This window comes from Tympanuchus pallidicinctus, unplaced genomic scaffold (assembly GCF_026119805.1).
Source record: "Tympanuchus pallidicinctus isolate F22 unplaced genomic scaffold, pur_lepc_1.0 scaffold27, whole genome shotgun sequence".
Taxonomy (NCBI): domain Eukaryota; kingdom Metazoa; phylum Chordata; class Aves; order Galliformes; family Phasianidae; genus Tympanuchus; species Tympanuchus pallidicinctus.
In genome coordinates this window covers 6,390,296-6,410,972 of record NW_026294744.1, presented here as the reverse complement: position 1 = coordinate 6,410,972, position 20,677 = coordinate 6,390,296, and the positions used below count along the sequence as shown (strand labels likewise).

Here is a 20,677-nt window from a genome sequence, read left to right as displayed (position 1 = left end):
AAGCATTACAATTGTTTGAATCCACCGCAGTTCATTTTTTTTATTTCTAACAGTGCAACAGCAATTTTAGGGTATCTGCCACAAGAGCTTCTAGGAACTTCTTGTTACGAGTACTGCCATCAAGATGATCACAATCATCTAGCTGAAAAACATAAAGAAGGTATAAAATGATTGGTTCTCCCAGGCTATGTACAACTACATGTAATTGCTGTGTGAAAACAGTGCACATCAAAAAATCAGAAGCTGGGAATTAATGAAGTTAGACAATCTTAGCGTTGTCCCTTTCTATGTCTATGTTAAGACATGCCTTTGTCAATTGTGCTTTAAAACCAGGGAATTTCCTTCTCTGTTGTCAAGGATCTTGTCAAGACAAGATCCTTGTCCTCTGTTGTCTTGGATCTTGGTGCAGTGCTTTAATTGCTGGGCAGTAATGCCTCTTTCAACTCTGTGCTTCAATTTTCTTTATAAGAATAAAGGAGTCCTGAAGACCAAACATGCCTAATAGAATTAGAATAGAATAGTAATTGAAGACACCATTGATGAAAGGTCACCAAATCAAGAGTCTCCCTATTAGTTGTCTGCAGAAACTTAGTACATGGGCTCTCATTTAAGATTAGTAGCACTGTTAAAACAGTAGTTTAATTTTATAAAGGTCTTATCTTGAACATTTTTCTGGCATTTAGTTTGAACTTCTGGTCATCGAAAACATTTTGTTTTTATGGTACCACAAAACAGATCTATCTTTTTTTCTTTTAGCTCAACTCTGTCCTTGAAAGTATGAATATAGTGATTGTAATTCCTCTTTCTTATCTAGTGTTGCAGAATAAAGAAAAAGTATTTACAAATTCCTACAAATTTAGAGCAAAAGATGGAAGTTTTATTACTTTAAAGAGTCAATGGTTTAGTTTCATGAATCCGTGGACCAAAGAACTGGAGTACATTGTATCAAACAACACTGTAGTATTGTAAGTAATTCATTATGTGATCCCCTATGTTAGTTTTTGTCTTAATTACAGTTAGCATTAATAGAAAACAACCTATTTGAGAAGCAGAACAGGATTAGGAAATACCAACAGTGCATAAAGAGGTTGATTAACGTAGAAGAACATTTGACATTTGATTTGCACCAGTTGATTTTTATTTCAGCCTCAGGTCATGGATTGAACTATGAAAACTGTGCAATATACCAGTTGAAAAATTAGAGGAAAGAGTTTCTTATTAAAGGAAGAAATATCTTTTAGGAAAATAAGTACAAATAAATGGAAAAGTGGCATTATTTTTTTTCCTTCAGAGCTTTTAAGTCTGCGTGTGTTAGACTAAGGAGAAGCATAATTGATAGATTGTAGGAAATGTAAGGCAGGACAAAAAGATGCTCTCCAAATTGCAAGGCAGCTGCCCACAAGACATTAAATGAACTGTTGGAGTGTGTGTTTCATTCTTATTTTGTTACATTTTATTCCTTGTGCCTTGCAATGGAATGATAACTTGGATTGTTCCAAAGGTACTGAGCATCTTTCTCAACAACTTTGGTTTTTGGAGGGGGAGGAGGGTGATTTTCTTTTTTTCCAGCAGACAAAGTGGTCTGGGGGCCTTTTACCCACGCTGTAGTTGGTTTGAGTCTTAAGCCAACATCACCTGTCTATTTTGCCCTTGTCCTTTTTCCCCAACAAGACAAAGACCAGTTAAAGCAGTCTGTGCTGCCAACAGGCAAAGGCCACTTTTGCCTGCCCTGGAGATCCAGGCATCTGCAGCTAGAGGAGGGGAGGTAGGCAGCAGCTGCTAGCAGAAAGTAGCTGCTGATCTGTTCTATTAGCAGCTGTTTCTGATTAATAGCTCTCCCTCCTATAAGTAGAAATGGCAGTTTTATTCTCATCGTGTGACATAGACAACTATATTGGCCTTAGTTATTGATTTTGGGAGTGAGTGTAAATGAGCATTTAATTCAGTGCTTCAGAGATAAAAGTAGAAAGGATTTAACATTGAGATGTGTAAGGAATATCTCATTTTGTTACTAGATTCAGCATGTTAGATCTTCTTTGTAAAGCACTGACTGCAATAAAAGAGAAATACAATGGATTTTACCGTTGAAAATGTTTCTGATTTGTTTGTTTGATGCTTTTTCTTTTAAATCTTAGAGGTCACAATGAGTCTGCTGAAGAACAGGTTTCCTATGGTTCCCAGCCTGCAGAAGGCAAGTGTTGCTTCTTAAAGTTATCGTAGTTGTATCTCCTGATCAATCCATGAAACTTTAGGTTTATTCAATCCAGGATTTTTTTTCATGCTTAGTTATTGTACAAGGGAAAATAATGTTAAAGGTAATTCTAATGAGGTAATTTTAAAAGTAATTCCATTTAGTTACAGCATTCTAATTCATGTAATTCATGTAACTGTGAACAGAAAGGCTTGCAGCATATCTTTTTTCTCTAGTAACTCTTGTCTTAGTTTTTGGTTGATAGGACACAATGCTTCTATCACAGTCTCTTCATGCTTTTTCTGGTTTTCTGCAGAAATACAGGTGCACTGAGTTTAGCTACAGAATAAAGGGTAGCAGATATATATATATATATACTGTTAACAATTCTCTGCTGTGCATAAGTTCTGGTATCTACGTGGTTTTCTTTTATCTTGCTATAAAGTTTTATTTTTTAATATTTGCTTTTGAAGTATAAAGTTTGTGAAAATCCAGTATTTTTTTCCTCATTCTTTTTGAATTGTCTGAGTATAGAGGTGATAATGGTTAAAGCTAGTAATTACATTGCTGAAGATCATCAGTTTTCAAATTAATTTTATTCACTTATCTTTGTATTTCAAATAAGATAACGATTCCTATAGGGTTGCTGTTCTATAGAATTTTATTTCTGACAGTAAGAGAGTAGAACAAAAACTGCTTTAAAATGAATCCTCAAGATGATTGTTCCTCACTGAATAATGAAACTGCTACAAACTTAAGATTTTATTTTATTAACTGTAGGTGCTGTAAAACAGTCTTTAGTGAGTGTACCTGGAATGTCCTCTGGAACAGTTCTTGGTGCTGGAAGTATAGGAACTGAAATTGCAAATGAAATATTAGAATTACAAAGGTAATAAACACTTAATATCATATTTTAGGGTTGTTTTTGTTTTTTTTTTTAGGTAGGGTTTTAAGTAAAGATGGAGAAGGGGGATATGTGTTCATGTGGGGACTGTTCAAGTTTCATTTTTATTGCATAGATTAAATATGTTTTGGTTGAGCAGTGGCATTGTGTGATACAAATTATAAGCTAACGTAGATCTCATGTATGGCCATATACATCACTGGTCTTGATAAATAATTTTGTTCCAGAGATGCAATAAGGGAAGAATTATGTAACTACATCTTCAGAAGTATTACTGTAATGCTCCTTTGTTTGAAATTGAAGTGAGTAGATAAAACATTAGGGAATGGAAATTTATTTGCCTGTGAGTGGTGCTTATATTTTTCTGATAGATTCACTCTGCAAACAGATAATTCCTTGAAACAGTAAAGTGCTTTCATAGCCTGTTTTGTCCCTTCCTGATTGTCCTGAACACAGACTAAAGTAATAGCTCAATTGTTCCCCTGTTGCCAGCTGTAGATTTAAAAAAATATGACTGCACCATTTTAAATTGAAATTCATGCCAGATTCAAGCTGTTAATTAAAGACTCAGCCTTTTAAAACTAACTTGTTTCACAGCGTACCAAATAAACCAAAAAAAAAGGAAGAAACACAATTTTAATGTGAATATATTCTGTATCTTTTGTATTTTGCATCCACTTTGGTGCCAGGTTTTGTTTATAGACAAAGAGGTTTTAATATCAATTTGCACTATATTGTTATTTAAGAACATTGTTAGAAAGTCTGTGAGCCAGCTAATTCCAGGGTTTTGGGGATCCACATGCACAGCTCTTTCAGGAATCAAGGCTTCATCAGAGGTTCCAACCACTTTTGTCAAGGTCAGATCTAGCATGACAGAGCAATCATCTTATCAAGATAGGACCAGTCATCCAAATGGTAGCTTTGGCTAATGAAGCCATCCCTCTGACTTTAGGTCATTTATTCCCAGGTCCAGGTAAAGAAAAACGAAGAAGTTGTTTATATTTTCAAATGCAATGTATTCCAAGATCCCATGTAATTTTTTCCAACAGCACATTTGCAACCATGCCTAAGGACTGCAATAATATTAAAACTCCCAGTAAGAAGTATACCAGTTTTGCAAACTGTGGTAGAGCTGTAAGGAATAGTTTAATAAGCCACAGTTTGCAAAATAGCAAGCCAGGCCACCTTAGACTTTAGTAGATGTCCAACTTGTCAGCTTGTCTGTGAGAATGTTATGGGAGGCAGTGTTAAAAATTCACTGAAGTCAAACCTTCCACTAGTAATGCCTTTATTCCACCAAGCTAGTCACCTTACTGCAAAAGGCTGTCAGATTGTTTAAGCGTAGTTGGCTCTTCTGCACACTGAATTGCATGATTACGTATTATCTCCTCGTAACGTGATTCTCTTCTCAGCTGTCTTTTCATCAAAACACAGTATTTTATTGTCTGAAACAGTGAAAACCATGGCCAGATCTTAAAAATGTGATGAGTCACAGTGGTTGATTTTTTTGACTCTGTTTCCCGTAGTTTGGAATCCCTTTCCAGCAGTGAAGTCATGTCTCTTTTCTAGAACAGCCAAACTGCACCGTTCCTTTTGAATGAAATGAAGGAAGGAATAATTGCATCAGAAGTGACAGGATGAAAGGATTGCTATTAAAACAAAAAAAATCCATCTGCAGTGTGTTGATAGGTTACTGACATTATCCATAAAGAAGGAGGAAAAGTACTGACAAAAAATTCCAATTGATACTTTTGGCATCAAAGAGAAAATATTACGCTTTAGTAATACCATTGTTAACGTCTTCCTATCAGTACCATTTCTAAAGGGAAAGAGCCATTCTATCAAATTTTTTGAGGACCAAAGTAAATTGGCAGAAGTTCTCATCTCTGATGGTAAATGTCCAGGCCTGAGCATAGAGCTTATCTTGACGCTTACTCTAGAGCTTCTAACATTAGATATTCTTGATTTAGATCCCCTGACTTTTGAAAATGCTCAACCACGTGAACAAAGTTAGAGAAAAGAAGTTCACTCCAGCTCTTTTTTGTTAATTATGTGACTACAGACATAATCCGACAGAATGCGTATAATACCTGAATTTTCTCTCTTGCTTTTTAATGTCCATGAGACACAGCTGTCTTCATAACTGTGCATTAAACATGACCAGGTTAAAAAGAATATCAGAGCTATATCTACACCTCTATTTATGAGCATATTTGAATTGGTTTAGCATCTGAGGAATGATCACTTCAGTTACAGCAATACTAAAAGTTATTCAATCTGGTCTTCCTGTCCCAGAATTTAGAGACATCAGTGCAGCTTACCAAATTGCACTGGATTCTGGAATGCAGGAGACTAATAAATATTCTGCTCAAGCAGCTACACTTACTTTAGGTAGGCTGTTTATTCACTCGTTTCCCACCTTTCTTCCTTTACCACTGAGGATGTGATGTAAATTGGAGCATTCAGAGTGCTGCACTTCTATAGCCTTGTCCCTTGGGAGTCAGGAAGAACAGATGGAGATGGGAACAAAGACCCAAAAGGCCCTGGTACAACATTTCCAATGTTATATTCATGTCTGGCATGTTTGGTAAGGGAGGATGAGAGGATGTGTTGTTAGTTTTCCCTCCACCATTTAGCAGAACTTGCTTACGTTGTCTATATTTGGGTATTTAAAAAATACTTATTTATTCCAGTATGCATAAATGAAACCTTGTACTCTCTGGTCTGTCAGTGTTGATGACTGAAGAAAAAAGACAAGCATGCTCAATTAAGACCAGTGGACTTTAATCATCTCTTGTGCTTTTTGTATTATCAAAACTAGAGCAAGAGAATTTAGAGTCTTCAGGAGAATTTAGAACAACGTCTTGGTTTAGCTGGCTCAGATTTCATCACTGGCGAGGACAGATCTGGCGGGTTCTGCAGCAGGCTGTTTTTCATTTCATGATCAGTGTGACTTGGTAAATTGGTAAATCATGTACATATAATTTTAGGTTACATTCTTCACCACCTGGGGAGTTAAGTCCATCACATCTCTTGAGAAAGTCACCGTCTCCAGCTTTAACTGTAAACTGCAGCAATGTGAGTATATCACCGTCTGTGGAAAGCTGAGAGGTTACTGTCAAAAAAGCCCATGTTTAGGCCAGTTACTCTGGCACGTTTTTGTGAGAGAATGTGTTAGGTATTGCCAGTTTCATGGCAGCTATTAAAATTTATATTGTAAGACCCATGAAAGCAGCAGAAATGCCAACCTTAGTGTTACTGGGACATCACTTCAAGCCTCAAAGGGCCATTTTCTGAAGCTAAGAGGACTGCAGTCACTATTCAGTTACTAGGATTTTTGCTGAAGCTATATGATATGCTTTATTTGATGAATGTGATTCACATAATAAGGACTCTTCTGAGCTTTGTATTGCCTTAAAACTTTTGCTAAGTGGTCATCAAAGAGTAAAAGTGTTTCTTACCTGCTTGAGTTCAGATTGACAGCCCAAGTTAATCACCAGTTCTTGCTTTTTCTCAAACGTTTTTTCTCTACTTTAATCTTTGTGTCCCTGAAGACCCCTTTAAAGGTGCATGCTGCGTGTTCCCAGTTCACGAATGGTTAAAAATTTTGCTTAGAAGGTACTTCAGTCTTCTGAAAAAATAGAGTGCATTGTTCTGTTAATCTGTTAGAGTTACTGGCTAAAGCTATGAATGAAATATTTATTTACCTAAGTGTATTGTGTATCATTGTTAGTATATGGTGCACTGTATGAACAAACATCTACACTTCTTTGAATGTAAATTTCTTTCCATTTAAAGCCAGTCTATCCTTCCATTGCTCTTTCAGTGCATAACAATACTGTTCTGTACAAGGGATTGTTTTGGCTTTCTCTTTTTTTTTTATGATGCTCAGTTTACCCCTTCCCTACTTCAGGTCTGTCTTCCTAAGAGTTAGTTGACATACATGTGCTGAACTTTTTCTGGCATGCAGCATCAATCACATTAGAAGGATAACTTAGTTGTATTCATTGCAGATGTTCCTTTGTTCTGTGCTGTTTGTTTTAAAATGCTTTGGTAAAGCATTTCAACTTAATTATAATTTCCTAAAGGACTATACACAAGACAGGCAACCCAAGAGATCTGTTCTGCTAAATTTTATATGTGTTCTATGTGAAACAAATGGAAAGATATTTTTTTGCTGGTATATTTGTATTTGGATGACTTCCACCATCCCTATGGTAACAAGATGCAAATTAATAATAGAAAATACTCGAGTTCATGATTCATATAGCATGGTGCATATAACGTGTAGAAGGTATGTGGGTTTTTATCTTTTAGCAGGAACGTGTCAATATTGACATAGATTGATGTCACTGGGAATTTGTAGTTTACGGTTCTAGACATGGAAATTGTATACTAGAGCATCTTGTTGTGCTGGATTTATTTACTGATTGTTCAGTTAAGCACACAATAGGGCAGATGCCAAAACTGTGAAGTACCTTTGAGAGATATGTAAGTATCACCTTTTGTTAAGCAAAGGCCAAGGTAGTGTGTACTCTAGTTTTTTTATAATAAAAAAATTAAAGAAAAAAATAAAGAAATAAAAGATTTTAATATGCAATGGATCTGCCTTGATGCATATCTTTTATTAACTCTTACTTAGTTCTTTACGCTTTGGCAGCTATTTCCATTATTTAATAATAGTATTTTAATTTTAATAATATGTAACTACTGCTTCAGTAATATAATAACTATGGTTAAATTTAGTATTTAATTCTACTACTTCTGTTCTTTCAGGTGCCGAATAAAGAGTTGATTCAGTTATGTCCTTCAGAAGCAGAAGTTCTGGAGACTTCAGAACAAAACCAAGGTGCTATTCCATTTCCCAGTAATGAGCCCCTCCTTGGTAAGATTTACTTCTCTTTGGCTGTAGGAGAAGACATTTATAATAATTCCATATTTTTCAGTGCACTAGTGTACAACCATGTAGAAATCATAAAATTTCAAGAGAGTTCAGTATCTGTCTTAAGATGAGGGGACTCTTAATAGAGATCCCCTTGTCTTATAGCTCTCCTCCAGTTGAGGCATGATCTTCAAGTAAGGATTTGAAAGAGCATTCACTCAAGGTAGGCAAGGCAACATAGTAGGAAGCACCTTTCTGCTTCAGTGGCATGAACTTCACTGCATGGATGAAGAGTTTCAGTAGCTAGTCTTTGACTGTCTGCATACAGCCATTACTTTTTTTTTTTTTGAGCATTTACTGTACACGTTTGCCTGAACTTCAGAGAAAGATGCTGTTTAAAAACAAATCTGTTGGGAGAGTTGCCGTATTATTCGTGCTTTGTACCGCAAACATAAATGTTTCAATAATTTTTAGGTGGTAATTCTCAGCTGGACTTTGCAATATGTGAAAATGATGACACTGCCATGACTGCTCTTATGAATTACTTGGAGGCTGACGGAGGACTTGGGGATCCAGCTGAACTCAGTGATATACAATGGGCTCTCTAGTTCTCATTTTTGGAATGAGAAGGAATTTAAAATCCTTAATGCACAACAACCGAACATCCTCAGTACTGTATTTTTTTAAATGTTTCATTTGAATTCCTATGTACTATCAATATATTTTTAAAGACTGAAGCCTTGTTCACGGAGAGACAGTTTCTGCTGCAACTATGGAAAAATGCAATATTTTTTTTTTCCATGATGGCAACTTTGCAATTTTAATACTGAACTATCTGTAACTGGAATGCTTATATTTTTTCTAAGAAGCTTTATCCAAAAGGTACTGTACAATATACAGAAATATTTTTCTTAGTTTTAACACTTAAACTTTTATTTATTTTTTGCTTCAAATGGGACAACGTTGATTATCTATGTCGCTTTCTCTAGAACCTAGTGTACTTAGAGTCCTAAAAATATTTATAACTATTACATTTCGTCGTAACTCTGATATGCACACACTACAGTTTTAAAATCAGGTATCGTAATTCCTACATAATGCAGTTTTTGATTCCTTGTTCTTTTCAAAAATGCAATTTTTGTAGTCAAAAGTGAAAACGAAGCGCACGCTTCTGGGATCATGGGTTATCATTAGATGGTCTTACCAATCAGAAGAGAAGGTTTTAAGAAGAATCGTTTTGGTCATTTCTCCAGTACGCAAACTGAGAAATGGTAAGGGTATGAGAAACAAAATCCTAATTGCTACGTTGTATTATTTCTGATGTGTTGTTAGAGGGACAGCGCGTACAACCTAAGAAAAATAACGCTATACCTGTAATAAAGCATTTTGGTTTTATCGCGGATTATTTACTGACTGGAGAAGTTTGGATAGATAGTCTTAGTTCCAGAATGAGGATAGCACTATTAGTGGAAAAATATTAAAATTCTGTTGTATCCTTTGTAGTATTTCTGTTCTGGGAGATTAGGGTGATTTTTCTATTTCTGGAGTCTGTGACTTTTTAAAAGATTTGTGTAATGTAGTGCTATATAAAATGGTCTTCTTTTGAGAGACAGCTTTTCTAAGACCTGTATCCCAGTTACAGCAGATTACTCAAGAACATGGCATTTAATAGATTGCATTAAAACAATATAGCATAAATACATTAAAATTGATTTTTTATTTCTGATACTAAATGTATAGACAAGTTTGTGTGTGAATTATATATCATAAAAACATAGATTTTCTTAAAGTTTTTGTTTAAGTTCAAGTAATGAAAGGAAAGCACTGAAAGGCACTTGATATTTGTGCGTCTTTGTTTAATACAAATATGAGAACTTAAGCGTCGGCACCACCGTAAGCGCTGTCACATCTGTTTGAAGTTTAAAGGTGGGAGGCAGGTAGCCCTTCCAGATCTTACAGAGGCAGAATGAAGTGTGAACAAATAGATGGCTTCTCTCCAAGCAGCCGCCAGATGTCATGCTTCTACTGTAGGAAGCCACCTTTCCACGAATGAATACACAGTTTGTCAGCACTGACTTGCTATGCTTTGACAGAGCAGCTTTATATCTTACAGATATGAATTCTTTCAGAAATGATGAACTTTTGGTGACATCTTGTCCGTGTTTTCTAGAATGGTTTGTTGGTTTAATTTTTTTTTCCTTTTTTATTGTCTGTAAGTATTTTGCACTGACCCAGCATGTGATTTCCTGCATTCACAGTTTCTTGAGGACCTGGGGCCAAAATTTACATGTTTTTTAGCTTTATTGGAATGAACTGTTTTGTTCCTTCACAGACAAATAATTTGGGGCTGTATCATGCAGCAAAGTGGGGAAAAAAGAACAACAACACAGGTGTTCCTAACAATTGTTAGACTTGTATTTGTACTAATGGTGAACTCAGAATTTAAAATTTTGCCATTGTGAAATGTATTTTCTTTTTTTTTTTTTTTAAATGATTTTGACCATTAAGGTAAAAATAAATTCTAAATAAAACAAGAAGTACTGCGGCTGAGACAGAGAAATAAGTAAGTAAATGACTTTACAGCTATACAGAGTCTCTTCAGTGTGGTTTCTTTCTTAACTGATTAGTTTGAAAATGGTGCAGATGTTGTTATTGAAGGAGCATACTAATTCTTGCACAAGATTTATGTGATCTTCCAGAGTTAAGCTACTGTTTTGGAATGTTATTGCATTTCCCTGGAATTCCAGGAAGTAATCAGCTGGAAAGTTTTGTGTCACATAGGATTTTTCTGAAGGCAACCATTTTGTTCTCCATTCAAGATGAGAATAATTGTATTCTGCACAACTACGGAGAGGTCGTGGAGATATTTGTGGATCTTGGTTCTTACAGCTTAAAAGCTAAAAGCCATATTTCAGAATGGTGCTGTTAATAGATCCAAGGAAAGGTAAGTGGAGAGGTGAATGAACTGCTGAGGGACAGCTTGTGCTGCTGCACTACACTGTGTGTTCCAGAAGATTCATCTCGATTGCTCCTCTTTTCTGTGGCAGAGGGCTGTCATAATTAGGTTAAGAAACTTCCCATCTTCCTTGTGAGGAAGAGATGGGCTTCCTCAGGCGTGTCAAGAGTTCTCATGTCCATTTGAAGCAAAAAAGCAGTTTCACTAATACAGTTCATGTTTGTACAGCACTTTTTATATGAGGTCCTGGGGGACTGCTGCCAAGCTCTGTCAGTCTATTTTTTTTCTTTTAAAGGACGCTTAAGGACCTAAGAGAGGTGCATGTATGTGTCAGCTTCTATTTTACTTCATTAAATGAGGGTAAGGGAAATGAAGTAGCTCAGAATGTCTGATTTATTGAAGGATGTATTTGCATGTATGGGCAGTTGGTATATACAATTTATCCTCCAGCTGTTCTTATGCCAAAAATTCTAGAAATAAATGCACAGTCTTCGGCAATCATAAAGGTTTGTAGGAAAAATCCTGCTTGTTGTTTGTTGCTGTGATACAGCTGGCCCTATTTGGGAGGCAGGTGTTTGCTTCCACAGCATTTGCCATATCTCAGGAGTGCATGAGCTGACATCGGTGGTCTGTCCTGCAGCATCTAGAGAACTTTGGCACAACTGGGAGAAAATCAAGGAGTCAGTCTTCAGGGCTCTTCTGTAAATATAAAGTGTATCAATGTGTTGTGTTTCCAAAAAAAAGACTGAAGAGAACAGCAGAACTTTGAATACTACAGCATTTCAGCTGATTTGTAGTGATTGTGATTTTAAACCAATCTAACTTCAACAGCTGCTTCTTTCATGAATCTTACAGGTGAGGCTAAACTGTAGAAGACTGGGGCTTTAATATTTATTAAAAAAAAAAATTAGAATGAACTGATATAAATTCTTCAACCAGAGTGGTTCCATGTTTAGATTTTGTGTTGTCAGAATGGGATCAATAAGCAAATTGGTTTCTTAATCGCTCATACTTTGAGCACGTCTGATTTGCCAGGCCTTTAAGAATACCTCTTTCCTGGGGACAGATAATGCTTGTGTTATCGTTATTAAAGGGATGCTAAATCTCTTGTTCTTCAAAACAAACGAACAAACAACAAAAACAAAAAGCCCATGCCAAACCAGGCAGGTGAACTTAGCATTGTGTCAGCAAGATACAGTCACATGCTGAGCATTTGTGCTGAACAAATGAGTTGTGTAGGGCACAGGGCTGGCTGGACTTCATCCTGTGTGGGGCATGAGAGAAGCTGTGGTGGGTAGGGCTGCCCTGTTCATGCAACAGCCATAGGCACGAGCCGACTCCTAAAGAAAATGAAGAATAGGAAAAGCACAGCAACAGTTTTAAGTGCTTTCAGCTTGGGGGATTTCCTCAGCTTCGCTTGGTGTCTGTTTGGCAAACCCCAAGGGATGCATTTCAAGTGTGTCTATTTGAACTAACTGCACTGAGCCTGTGGAAACATCCTTGCTATTGCAGGAAGAGCTGTTCGTATCTGTTTTGGCTCCTGTTAGCTTCATTTTTGGATACTAGTTCATTTTTGGGTCATTTCCTCTTGTTCTGGAAATGACAGCAAACAGTTGTGTCTCCTCTCCTGTCTCTGTGCTGTCTCTCTCATGACTTAGGGTTTTATGATAGTACCCCTTTATGAACCAACAGCTTTTAATCTTAAATCACAGTTCTTTGGAGATGTCTTGCTGTGGTTTATTACAATAATTACAGCAAGTTCATAGGTTGTCTTTGCAAAAAAGATGTGTATTTAGTTTGTTATAACCTTTGGGGCATTTTATATCCTCGTTCTGGAAGGAACATCGAGTTTCCAGTATAAAAACATGTGTTGTGTATCTCAGAAATCAGAGGTCATTATTTCAGAGTTCTTACAGTTGCTCTGGTGGAAAGCCATGGGAAAGAGTCCAGTGTCGAGAGAGTATGTAGATAAACAAAAAGATCAAATGAAGTGAAGATTCACATAGAGTTGCAGGAAACAAACAAAAAAAAAAAAGGCAGCAGACAGGACAACTACTTCCATAAATAATCTGAAATGTAATTTTCTACATGCTGCAGGCAAGGGACATGTATGGCTGGGGCTGTGGAATGGGATCTCAATGGCTGTGATAAAGCAAAGGAGGCTGGGTTGTTGGTTCTTCTGTCTCCATCTTGGTCATATTTAACCTTTATTTACTCATGCTGGTAAGCTTTTTTATCAGCATCACTCTAATGTTATTTCAGCTTTTGTTGATAAGCGTAAGGGGTAGTAACTTTAAAAATGCTGAAGAGGATTATTGGTAGCAGTCCGAGGGGAAAATGTTCTGAAGTACCAGGCTGGACTTTTTTCTCCAGTGGGAGTAAAAGGCAGCAGCTTCAGTTCACTGAATACTCAAGCCTATTGCACTCATCCATCCTCAGTCGCATTTTTGTAATTATTGATTTGGGGTTTCTGGGATGATCAGATAACAGAAACAGTGGCTGAAAAGAGCCAGGAGCTGAGCTGGTTGAAATTTGTGCTTGTGGAGCAGTTTGTTAGTGTTACAAAGGGGACCCTTTTAGAAGGGGTGGGAAGTTACTGCTTCTGGCTCCCCATCTTGCTGCCCTCAGCCTGGTGCTGGTGCCTTGCTTAGGAGAGCCTTAACTCAGGGTTATAGGGAACAAGGTGCACAGAACTGAGATTTGCTGAGACATTTGCTAATCCTGATGACTGTTCCACTATAGAAAATGCAAAGTAACAGTTGTTCAGAGCTTGGAAGATAGAACTTCCAGTCTCTGAAATCACTCAGTAATGGGATTTTCAGGGAGGGGAGTTTTTCATCATCACAGAACTTCTGACCTGTACTTGGTACTGCTAGCTCAATCTGCTTGTGTGTCGTGAAGTGACGTCACGGCTGCAGGGATTGGGCACGTGCTGTAGGGGATGATGGGATTGTACTTTCCTCCTCAGTGATCAGATGTTAACAGCTAATTTTAATTGGGGCACTGCTAGGCAAGAAAATTTGTGGGCACTTCTGCCTGTGGTTCAGTGAAATACGTGCAATCTTGTGTATGCCATTGGGTGGTAAAGCTGTTCCTTGCAGTGAAACAACCTGGGAGACTTCATGCATCCCTTGAAAGAGCTGTAATGAGCAGAGAGTTATTTGTTCTTTGTGACTTTGTTTCTTCTGAAAGTTGAGTTTCATTGAGAATGGAGACCCAAGATTGTAAGGTTTTTACTTTGTCCAAAGTGGACTTCTGCATTTTTCACTGATTTGTACTAGCAGCATCTGAATGCAAACTTATTCCACAACAGTCAGTGAGTTTCTTTGCCTTTGGCTTCAGCATGACCAGGATCAATATTAAGACTAATTGTAGTGCGACTGTTAAAACTGAAGTTCTAAGAAGAAGAATTGGCTGGACCTAAATCCTCTCTACAGCCAGGCTTCTATTCTTTTGCTGCAGTCACTGTTGGATAGATATATGGACCTAATGTGTATAGATACATACAAGATACATAAATAGACCTATACATATTTAATTCATGTAGCTGCAGGTTAGCTCATCATAGCAGAACTTCATGACTTGTAGATATAGTGGCCTATCTTTTAATGAGAGCAAACTTGGTAAATGTTGCTGTATTTCAGGAATTGGTAGAATGAAGCCTTGTGCAGCTGTTCATAGCTAAGAAGGGAAAATATATGCAGTAATGTTCACGTCATGCACTCTACGTTAGTTAGATAGATAGCCACAGTTAATCACAATTGGAGAGCAAGTTCTGTCTAAAGGCAGGTAGCATATTTATGCCAAAATAACAAAATAAGCTCGTGTTTCCCATAACTTAGTTAACAGCAAAAAGGTTCTTCGATATTTCTGCAGAGGATGCAGTGTGTTTCAGCTCTCGGGGTTGCATATCTCTTTATGAATGCTTTTTAAATCGCGTTTCAGCATCCTGCTTGCAAGTTCATGTCCAAATCCAGTTAAAATATGCCAACACCAACTGTCCGTTTCAAATTAAAGTAAAAGGTTTTTAAAATCCCAGGCACAAAATACAGAGTCTTAATCATGTTTGTTATCGTCGCTCCCTCGTGATCTCAAGATGGTTGAACTTAATCATCAGCTGAAAAACTGCAGCCCTTGGTAGCTTCTCAGGAGCTGTAAATAACAAGAGGTTCATTTTATGAGTTTTACGTTTGGGACCTAAATTGACTGCATGTTTGATTTTCAGCTAGGAAAAGTATAACCCCTATTTTTATGCAAGTGCTTTAGTAATAGCTGCAGAGCGTGAAGAAATGCTGGGTCATGTTGCTGTTGGCGGTTTGCTGGCTTTCAGTTTTGAGGAAGGTTTAGTTATTTCTGCAGAAGGATCCCTGCTTTAACAGCACTGCCAATTGTGTGATAGCACTGTGCTCTCTTGAGAGCAGGCTGCTTTGTATAGGGTACAGCACAAAGAGAATCCTGGATGTCACCTAATTATGAAGATAGTGGAGCTTCTGGGACTGACATAATTGGCTTGTCTTCCTCCACTTCACTTCAGGGCCAGCCTGGGCACTGCTGCACACCACTATTCAGAAGAGTCTAAACCTTGCCCCAAAGCTTCGTCTCACACGCATTTCTATGTAAGTAGCTTTCTTCACAGGCTCTACTCTAAATTAGCCACGTGTTTAAATAATGTTTAATGTCCATGTTTACATGTGGAGCATGTAAGGTAGAATTAACTCCACAGATTAAATTGCCTCTTTGGTTGGTGGCTGAGTGGAAGTTTTAACAGCCAAAAGAGGAAAAATAAAAAAATTTTAAAAAAGCCACTAAAAAAAAAAAGAGAAAAAAATAGGAAAAAGAACCAAAGCAGGTAAAGCCACAGGAAAAATAATTTAAAAAACAATAAAAATAATGTTTTAGCAAAGGCAGGACAGCATCAGAGTTGCATTGAGACATTGGTAAAATTGGATTTTAAAATGACAGAAGTGATCTGCATCTCTATTTTAAACCTCACTAGATTTTCAGTGCAGCAACATTAGTTAAATTTTAGTTAAATGTCATAAATAAATGCTTACATTCATTAACATTAGAAAAGATATGAATGGCATTTTCTTGTGACCATGTTTCAGTAAACTGACAGATGACCACGTTCTTTGTGCATCAGAGACAACCTCGCTCAGAAGGCATTTGCTGAAACTTCAGAGCAAATGCAAACAGTAAGGAGTGGCTGAGCAGAGCCTCTAGTATGGAAATAGGAAACTTGGCAGAAGAACAAAACCAGGACAAACGTGAATTCAGACATGGTTTAGCTTAAGCAAAGCCGTACATAAATAGCTGTGAACTTTACCAGGCAGATGCGACTTCTCTTTTCATACTCAGAATCCCACTTTGAGACTTCTTAATTTTGCCTCTTAGTTCTCAATGTTCTAGTTGTTATTGCTGTGTATTTTTAGCAATTAAATTAACTTTCTTTCCTACAGTCTATAAATGGAAATGAAAACACTTTCCAGTCCTGCCCGTTGCAACTCATGCCAGTAGAAGAAAGATCCACAAGGCCAAAGTGGGAATAGAGGAGGGAGCACAATCCTCTGCTTTGCTGTTACAAATGGGAGTTTCCTGACATGACCACAGGACCCTTAATCAAGCTTAAGGTGAAGGCTGACCAGTCAGTGCTGAAGCTGCTCTTTTTTAAGTAGATGAGATCAATACCTACTCCTAAATTGTAATGAAAATCAAGAATAATTATGAGTTGGGGTTTGCATCACCTTCACTGTGCAAAATGCACTGCGTGCTTCTCTCCTTCTCAGCCTTTGTGCAAAAGAGAAGCAAGCTTGGTTCCCTGCTTGCGTTGATTTGGTTGATCAGTACTCTGGCAGAATTACATGGTTGAAGTGCTGAGAAGACTAATTAGAACCTCAAGTCTGAAACCCTGTGAGGATATCACAGTTGTTGCTGCTGGGGGGAGCTCAGTGACTCCCATAGTTTTGGAAGGGGGGTGGTATCTCATATAATAATCATTTACTAATGCTAAAATAATATGGATTAATGGTGTCACCGATTAAACTTCACTGCTTCAAGGACTTGCACAACATAAAGTAAAAAATACACGTTTGTGTGCCTTTAGACCTTTGGTGTCCTCTCTTTTTGCCTGCCTGGGCCACAGCGAGCAAACAGGAAATCCAGTGAAAGTGGACACACAAATATATGAAAAAATTGGTGGGTTTTTTTTTTTTTTGAACTCTTGAACACTGTTCTCAATCCCTTCATCAAAAGGAAAAGCTGAGCTGCGTATTTTTTTTGCTATTCACGAGACTCTGCTTAGACAATGTAGCAAAATGCATCCACAACTTCAGCTTGCTGTAATTTATGTTTCTTTTCAAACACTGTTATGGTTGGAAACAGCACAGATAAATTCATTTAAATGAGTGGTCAAATCTACCAAAAGTGCTAAACCTGTGAGCCATTTTTCATCCTCATGTTCTGGCACAAATATTCCTTTGGATTCCATAAACGATTTCGTTCTGCAAATCATAAAATCTTTTTAGTGTTTTGCTCATACTTAGCCATCAGCTTCTGGCTTCAGAAAAGTGAAAGGTATGTCCACATAGACAGTATCTGTACTTCTAAGGAACTGTTGGAATTGACAATGACTCGCTCCCTTAGATGTTATGAAATTCACAGCTTTATCAATTTATCATAGCGTCATTAAGGTTGGAAAAGACCTCTAAGATCACCTACTCTAATTGTCCACCTAGCACCAATGTTGCCCATTAAACCATGCTCCTTAATACTGCCTCTACCTGTTTCTTGAGCTCTTCCAGAGCTGGTGACTTCACCACCTCGCTGGGCAGCCCGTTCGAGCCCCTGACCACTCATTCTGAGAATTTTTCCCTAATATCCAACGAGAACCTCCACTGGCACATCTTGAGGACATTCCCTTTCATCCTATCAGTAGTTAGAAGGGAGAAGAGGCTGACCCCCACCTTGCCACAACCTCCTTTCAGGGAGTTGTACAGAGCAACAAGGTCTCCCCTGAGCCTTCTCTTCTCCAGATTCAACAATCCCAGCTCCTTCAGCCACTCCCCATAAGACTTGTGCTCCAGCCCCCTCACCAGCTTACTTGTCCTTCTCTGGACACACACCAGGGCCTCAGTGTCGCTCAAAGTCAGTGAGGGTCCCAAAACTAAACAGGGACAGTACAGACAACACAGTACAGGGGGATGATCACCTCCCTGCTCCTGCTGGCTGCAGTGTTTCTAATACAAGCCAGGATGTCGTTGGCTTCTTGGCCACCTGGGCACACTGCTGGCTTGTGTTCAGTTGAGCGTTGACCAACACCCCCAGATCCTTTTCATCTGCATGGTCTGTAGTGTTGCCTGGGGTTATTGCGATCAGAGTGCAGGACCTGGCACTTGGTCTCAATAAACTTCATCCCATTGGCAAGTTATCCAGCCTGTCCAGATCCCTCCGAAGGGCCTTTCTACCCTTAGGTAGATCAACACTTCCTTCTATCTTGGGGTTTACCTAGGAACTTACTGAGGGTGGACTCAGTCCTCTCGTCCAGATCAACAATGAAGATGTTAAACAGGACAGGCCCCAGTTTAAGATCAGACAGGACTGATCCCTGAGGAATGTGATGGTGGTGGGAAGGTGGTGGCCACACTGCAAGCTGTGCCAGGCTGCGGATTGGGCATGCTTGCTTTAGCCACTACCTCACAGAAGTAGAAACTTGGCTTTGGACATCAAATGACCTTGTCCTAAGGCCATGCTAAAAGCTTCTAGCCCACAGAAGTTTCCCACTGTACTGCTTCCCCATACACCTCAATTTGGAGGCAGAGATATTTCCTCTGCTGGGGAGGATGCATCAGATTCACCGCTGGTTTCCTTGGTTGCTTCACTGAGCTTGCAGACCTGGGTTATGCTTTAGAACCTGTTGTGATGATGTTTTTTTGTAGGATGTATCTACACCTCAGATACTGATTGACGGTACTCACTAGTTATGGCCCTTGTAAATTTAGAAGGCTTGCAGTTTGTTATCAAAGGGCGATGTGCAGATGAAAGATAATGTTTGTAATGCTTATAAATAAATACTTATGCTTATAATAAATAAATAAAACCCCATCCAGGGGGCAAGCAGGCAACAGAAAATGCTGGGCTGAGATGAAAGAAACCAGGGAAGCTGTTGAGACCACGTTTCCTCTAATTCTTATTTCAAAGCCAGACAGAATCTAAAGCCAAAGTCAAGAACCTGTCTGCTATTTTCAGTGGCTTAATAAGGCTGAGACCATCAACCACAAGAAACTGTACTGCTCAAAAAGTTCTGTGCTTTTGCCAAAGGGAGCCAGTGGGGTGTATCCTGCATGCAGTAGCTTTGTTTCTTGGCAATTGTTGGTCAGGAGGATGGACTCCAGCACTTCTCTATCAGTGTCTAGAACTTCATTTGCCCTCACTTCTTTGTCCTCAGCCTCACAAGACCTACAGCAGGCTTCTTTAGAAACAGCAATGAATGTATTCAAAGATGTGCACTGATGCAGAAGTTTTTGTAAACCCATAAAAAAGAAGGAAAATAGCTGAAAGTGCTTCCATTACTCTATTTTTATCCTACCTTACATTGCATATAGAAGGATACTGAATTCAGCAAACATCCATTTTAAACACCTACCCAATCCCTGGGATAGCTGCATAGACTTCTGCTGCTTTGCTGCAGGCAGCCAATGTGACCTTTGGAATTCACTGCTACTGGTGAAATCAAGGCTCAAAGTACTCTACATTTCAAAGGCCTTTTTTGGAAAATAATTGCTTGACTGTTATGGTATGAGGATTCATAAAGTGCAAAATGAATAGGGGCACTAGATGTTGGTGATACTCTGCTGGTTTTCCAAGGGAAGCAGTGCATGTGGAGACTAAATAATTGCCCAAAATGTAATTATTGTCAAGCTAAAGGCTACATTCATAATCAATGTATAGAGTATTTAGCTAATGCCATATCAATGTAAAAAAATTGATTTCATAGCCAGGGATAGGATGGGATGGAAAGTTCTTGCTAATTTTTTAATGAATTATACCACATGTTATACAATGTGTTAAAGCCACAAAAAGGAACAAAAGGGTAACACTGGAGTGGCTGGACTCCAAGTTGAAGCTGCTGGTTCTTGTTACCTGATGAGGAACATCGCAACCTTAAAGTAATCGTACAAGCATAGAGTCACAGAATGGCTTGGGTTGGATGGGACCTTAAAACCCAACTGTTTCCAACTCTCTGCTGTGGGCAGGGCTGCCACCCAGCAGCTCAGGCTGCCCAGAGCCCCATCCAACCTGGCTTTGAACATCTCCAGGGATGGGGCACCCACAGCTCCTCTGGGCAGCCTGTGCCAGGGCCTCACTGCCCTCTGAGTGAAGAACTTCCTCTTTGCATCTAATCTAAATCTCCCTTCCTGATGATTTTCTTAGTAACTCTTCTGTATCTATAGCAGAATAAGCATGATGAACCAAACCTGAGCTGCGTATCAGAAACTGCACTTGCAAGCAGAAGCAGAGTTTTTCAGCTTGATTAATTAAAGTATAATCAATAGCTGGGACACAGCTGTTGACTAGGAAGTGAGCATATGGAGTTGGTCTGTGATTTTCTGAAGAAAATATGAAGCTGTGCGCACATTAGCCGTACGCTTCTGTTACAGCAATTGCTGTTTATATTTAAAACTTGTCAGATTGACTGTAAGCCTAATTGTGACTTGATGTTTTTAATTGTTTGGAAAAATGGCAAGT

General features: G+C 38.4%; 1 protein-coding gene across 7 annotated transcripts in view; it reads left to right on the top strand.

Annotated features, from left to right (window-relative positions):
* Positions 1-10,565, top strand: part of BMAL2 (basic helix-loop-helix ARNT like 2) — a 38,755-nt gene extending 28,190 nt beyond the window's left edge. For 6 of the 7 annotated variants that reach the window (XM_052690645.1, XM_052690646.1, XM_052690643.1 and 3 more), the window contains 7 exons: positions 54-160; positions 815-965; positions 2,136-2,191; positions 2,972-3,080; positions 6,086-6,173; positions 7,872-7,980; positions 8,452-10,565. In XM_052690645.1, the coding sequence (XP_052546605.1) occupies positions 54-160; positions 815-965; positions 2,136-2,191; positions 2,972-3,080; positions 6,086-6,173; positions 7,872-7,980; positions 8,452-8,585 (754 nt within the window). In that variant the 3' untranslated portion in view covers positions 8,586-10,565. The remainder of the gene's footprint in view (positions 1-53; positions 161-814; positions 966-2,135; positions 2,192-2,971; positions 3,081-6,085; positions 6,174-7,871; positions 7,981-8,451) is intronic. The other variant, XM_052690644.1, reaches the window with a different exon arrangement.
* Positions 10,566-20,677: the final 10,112 nt, after the last annotated feature.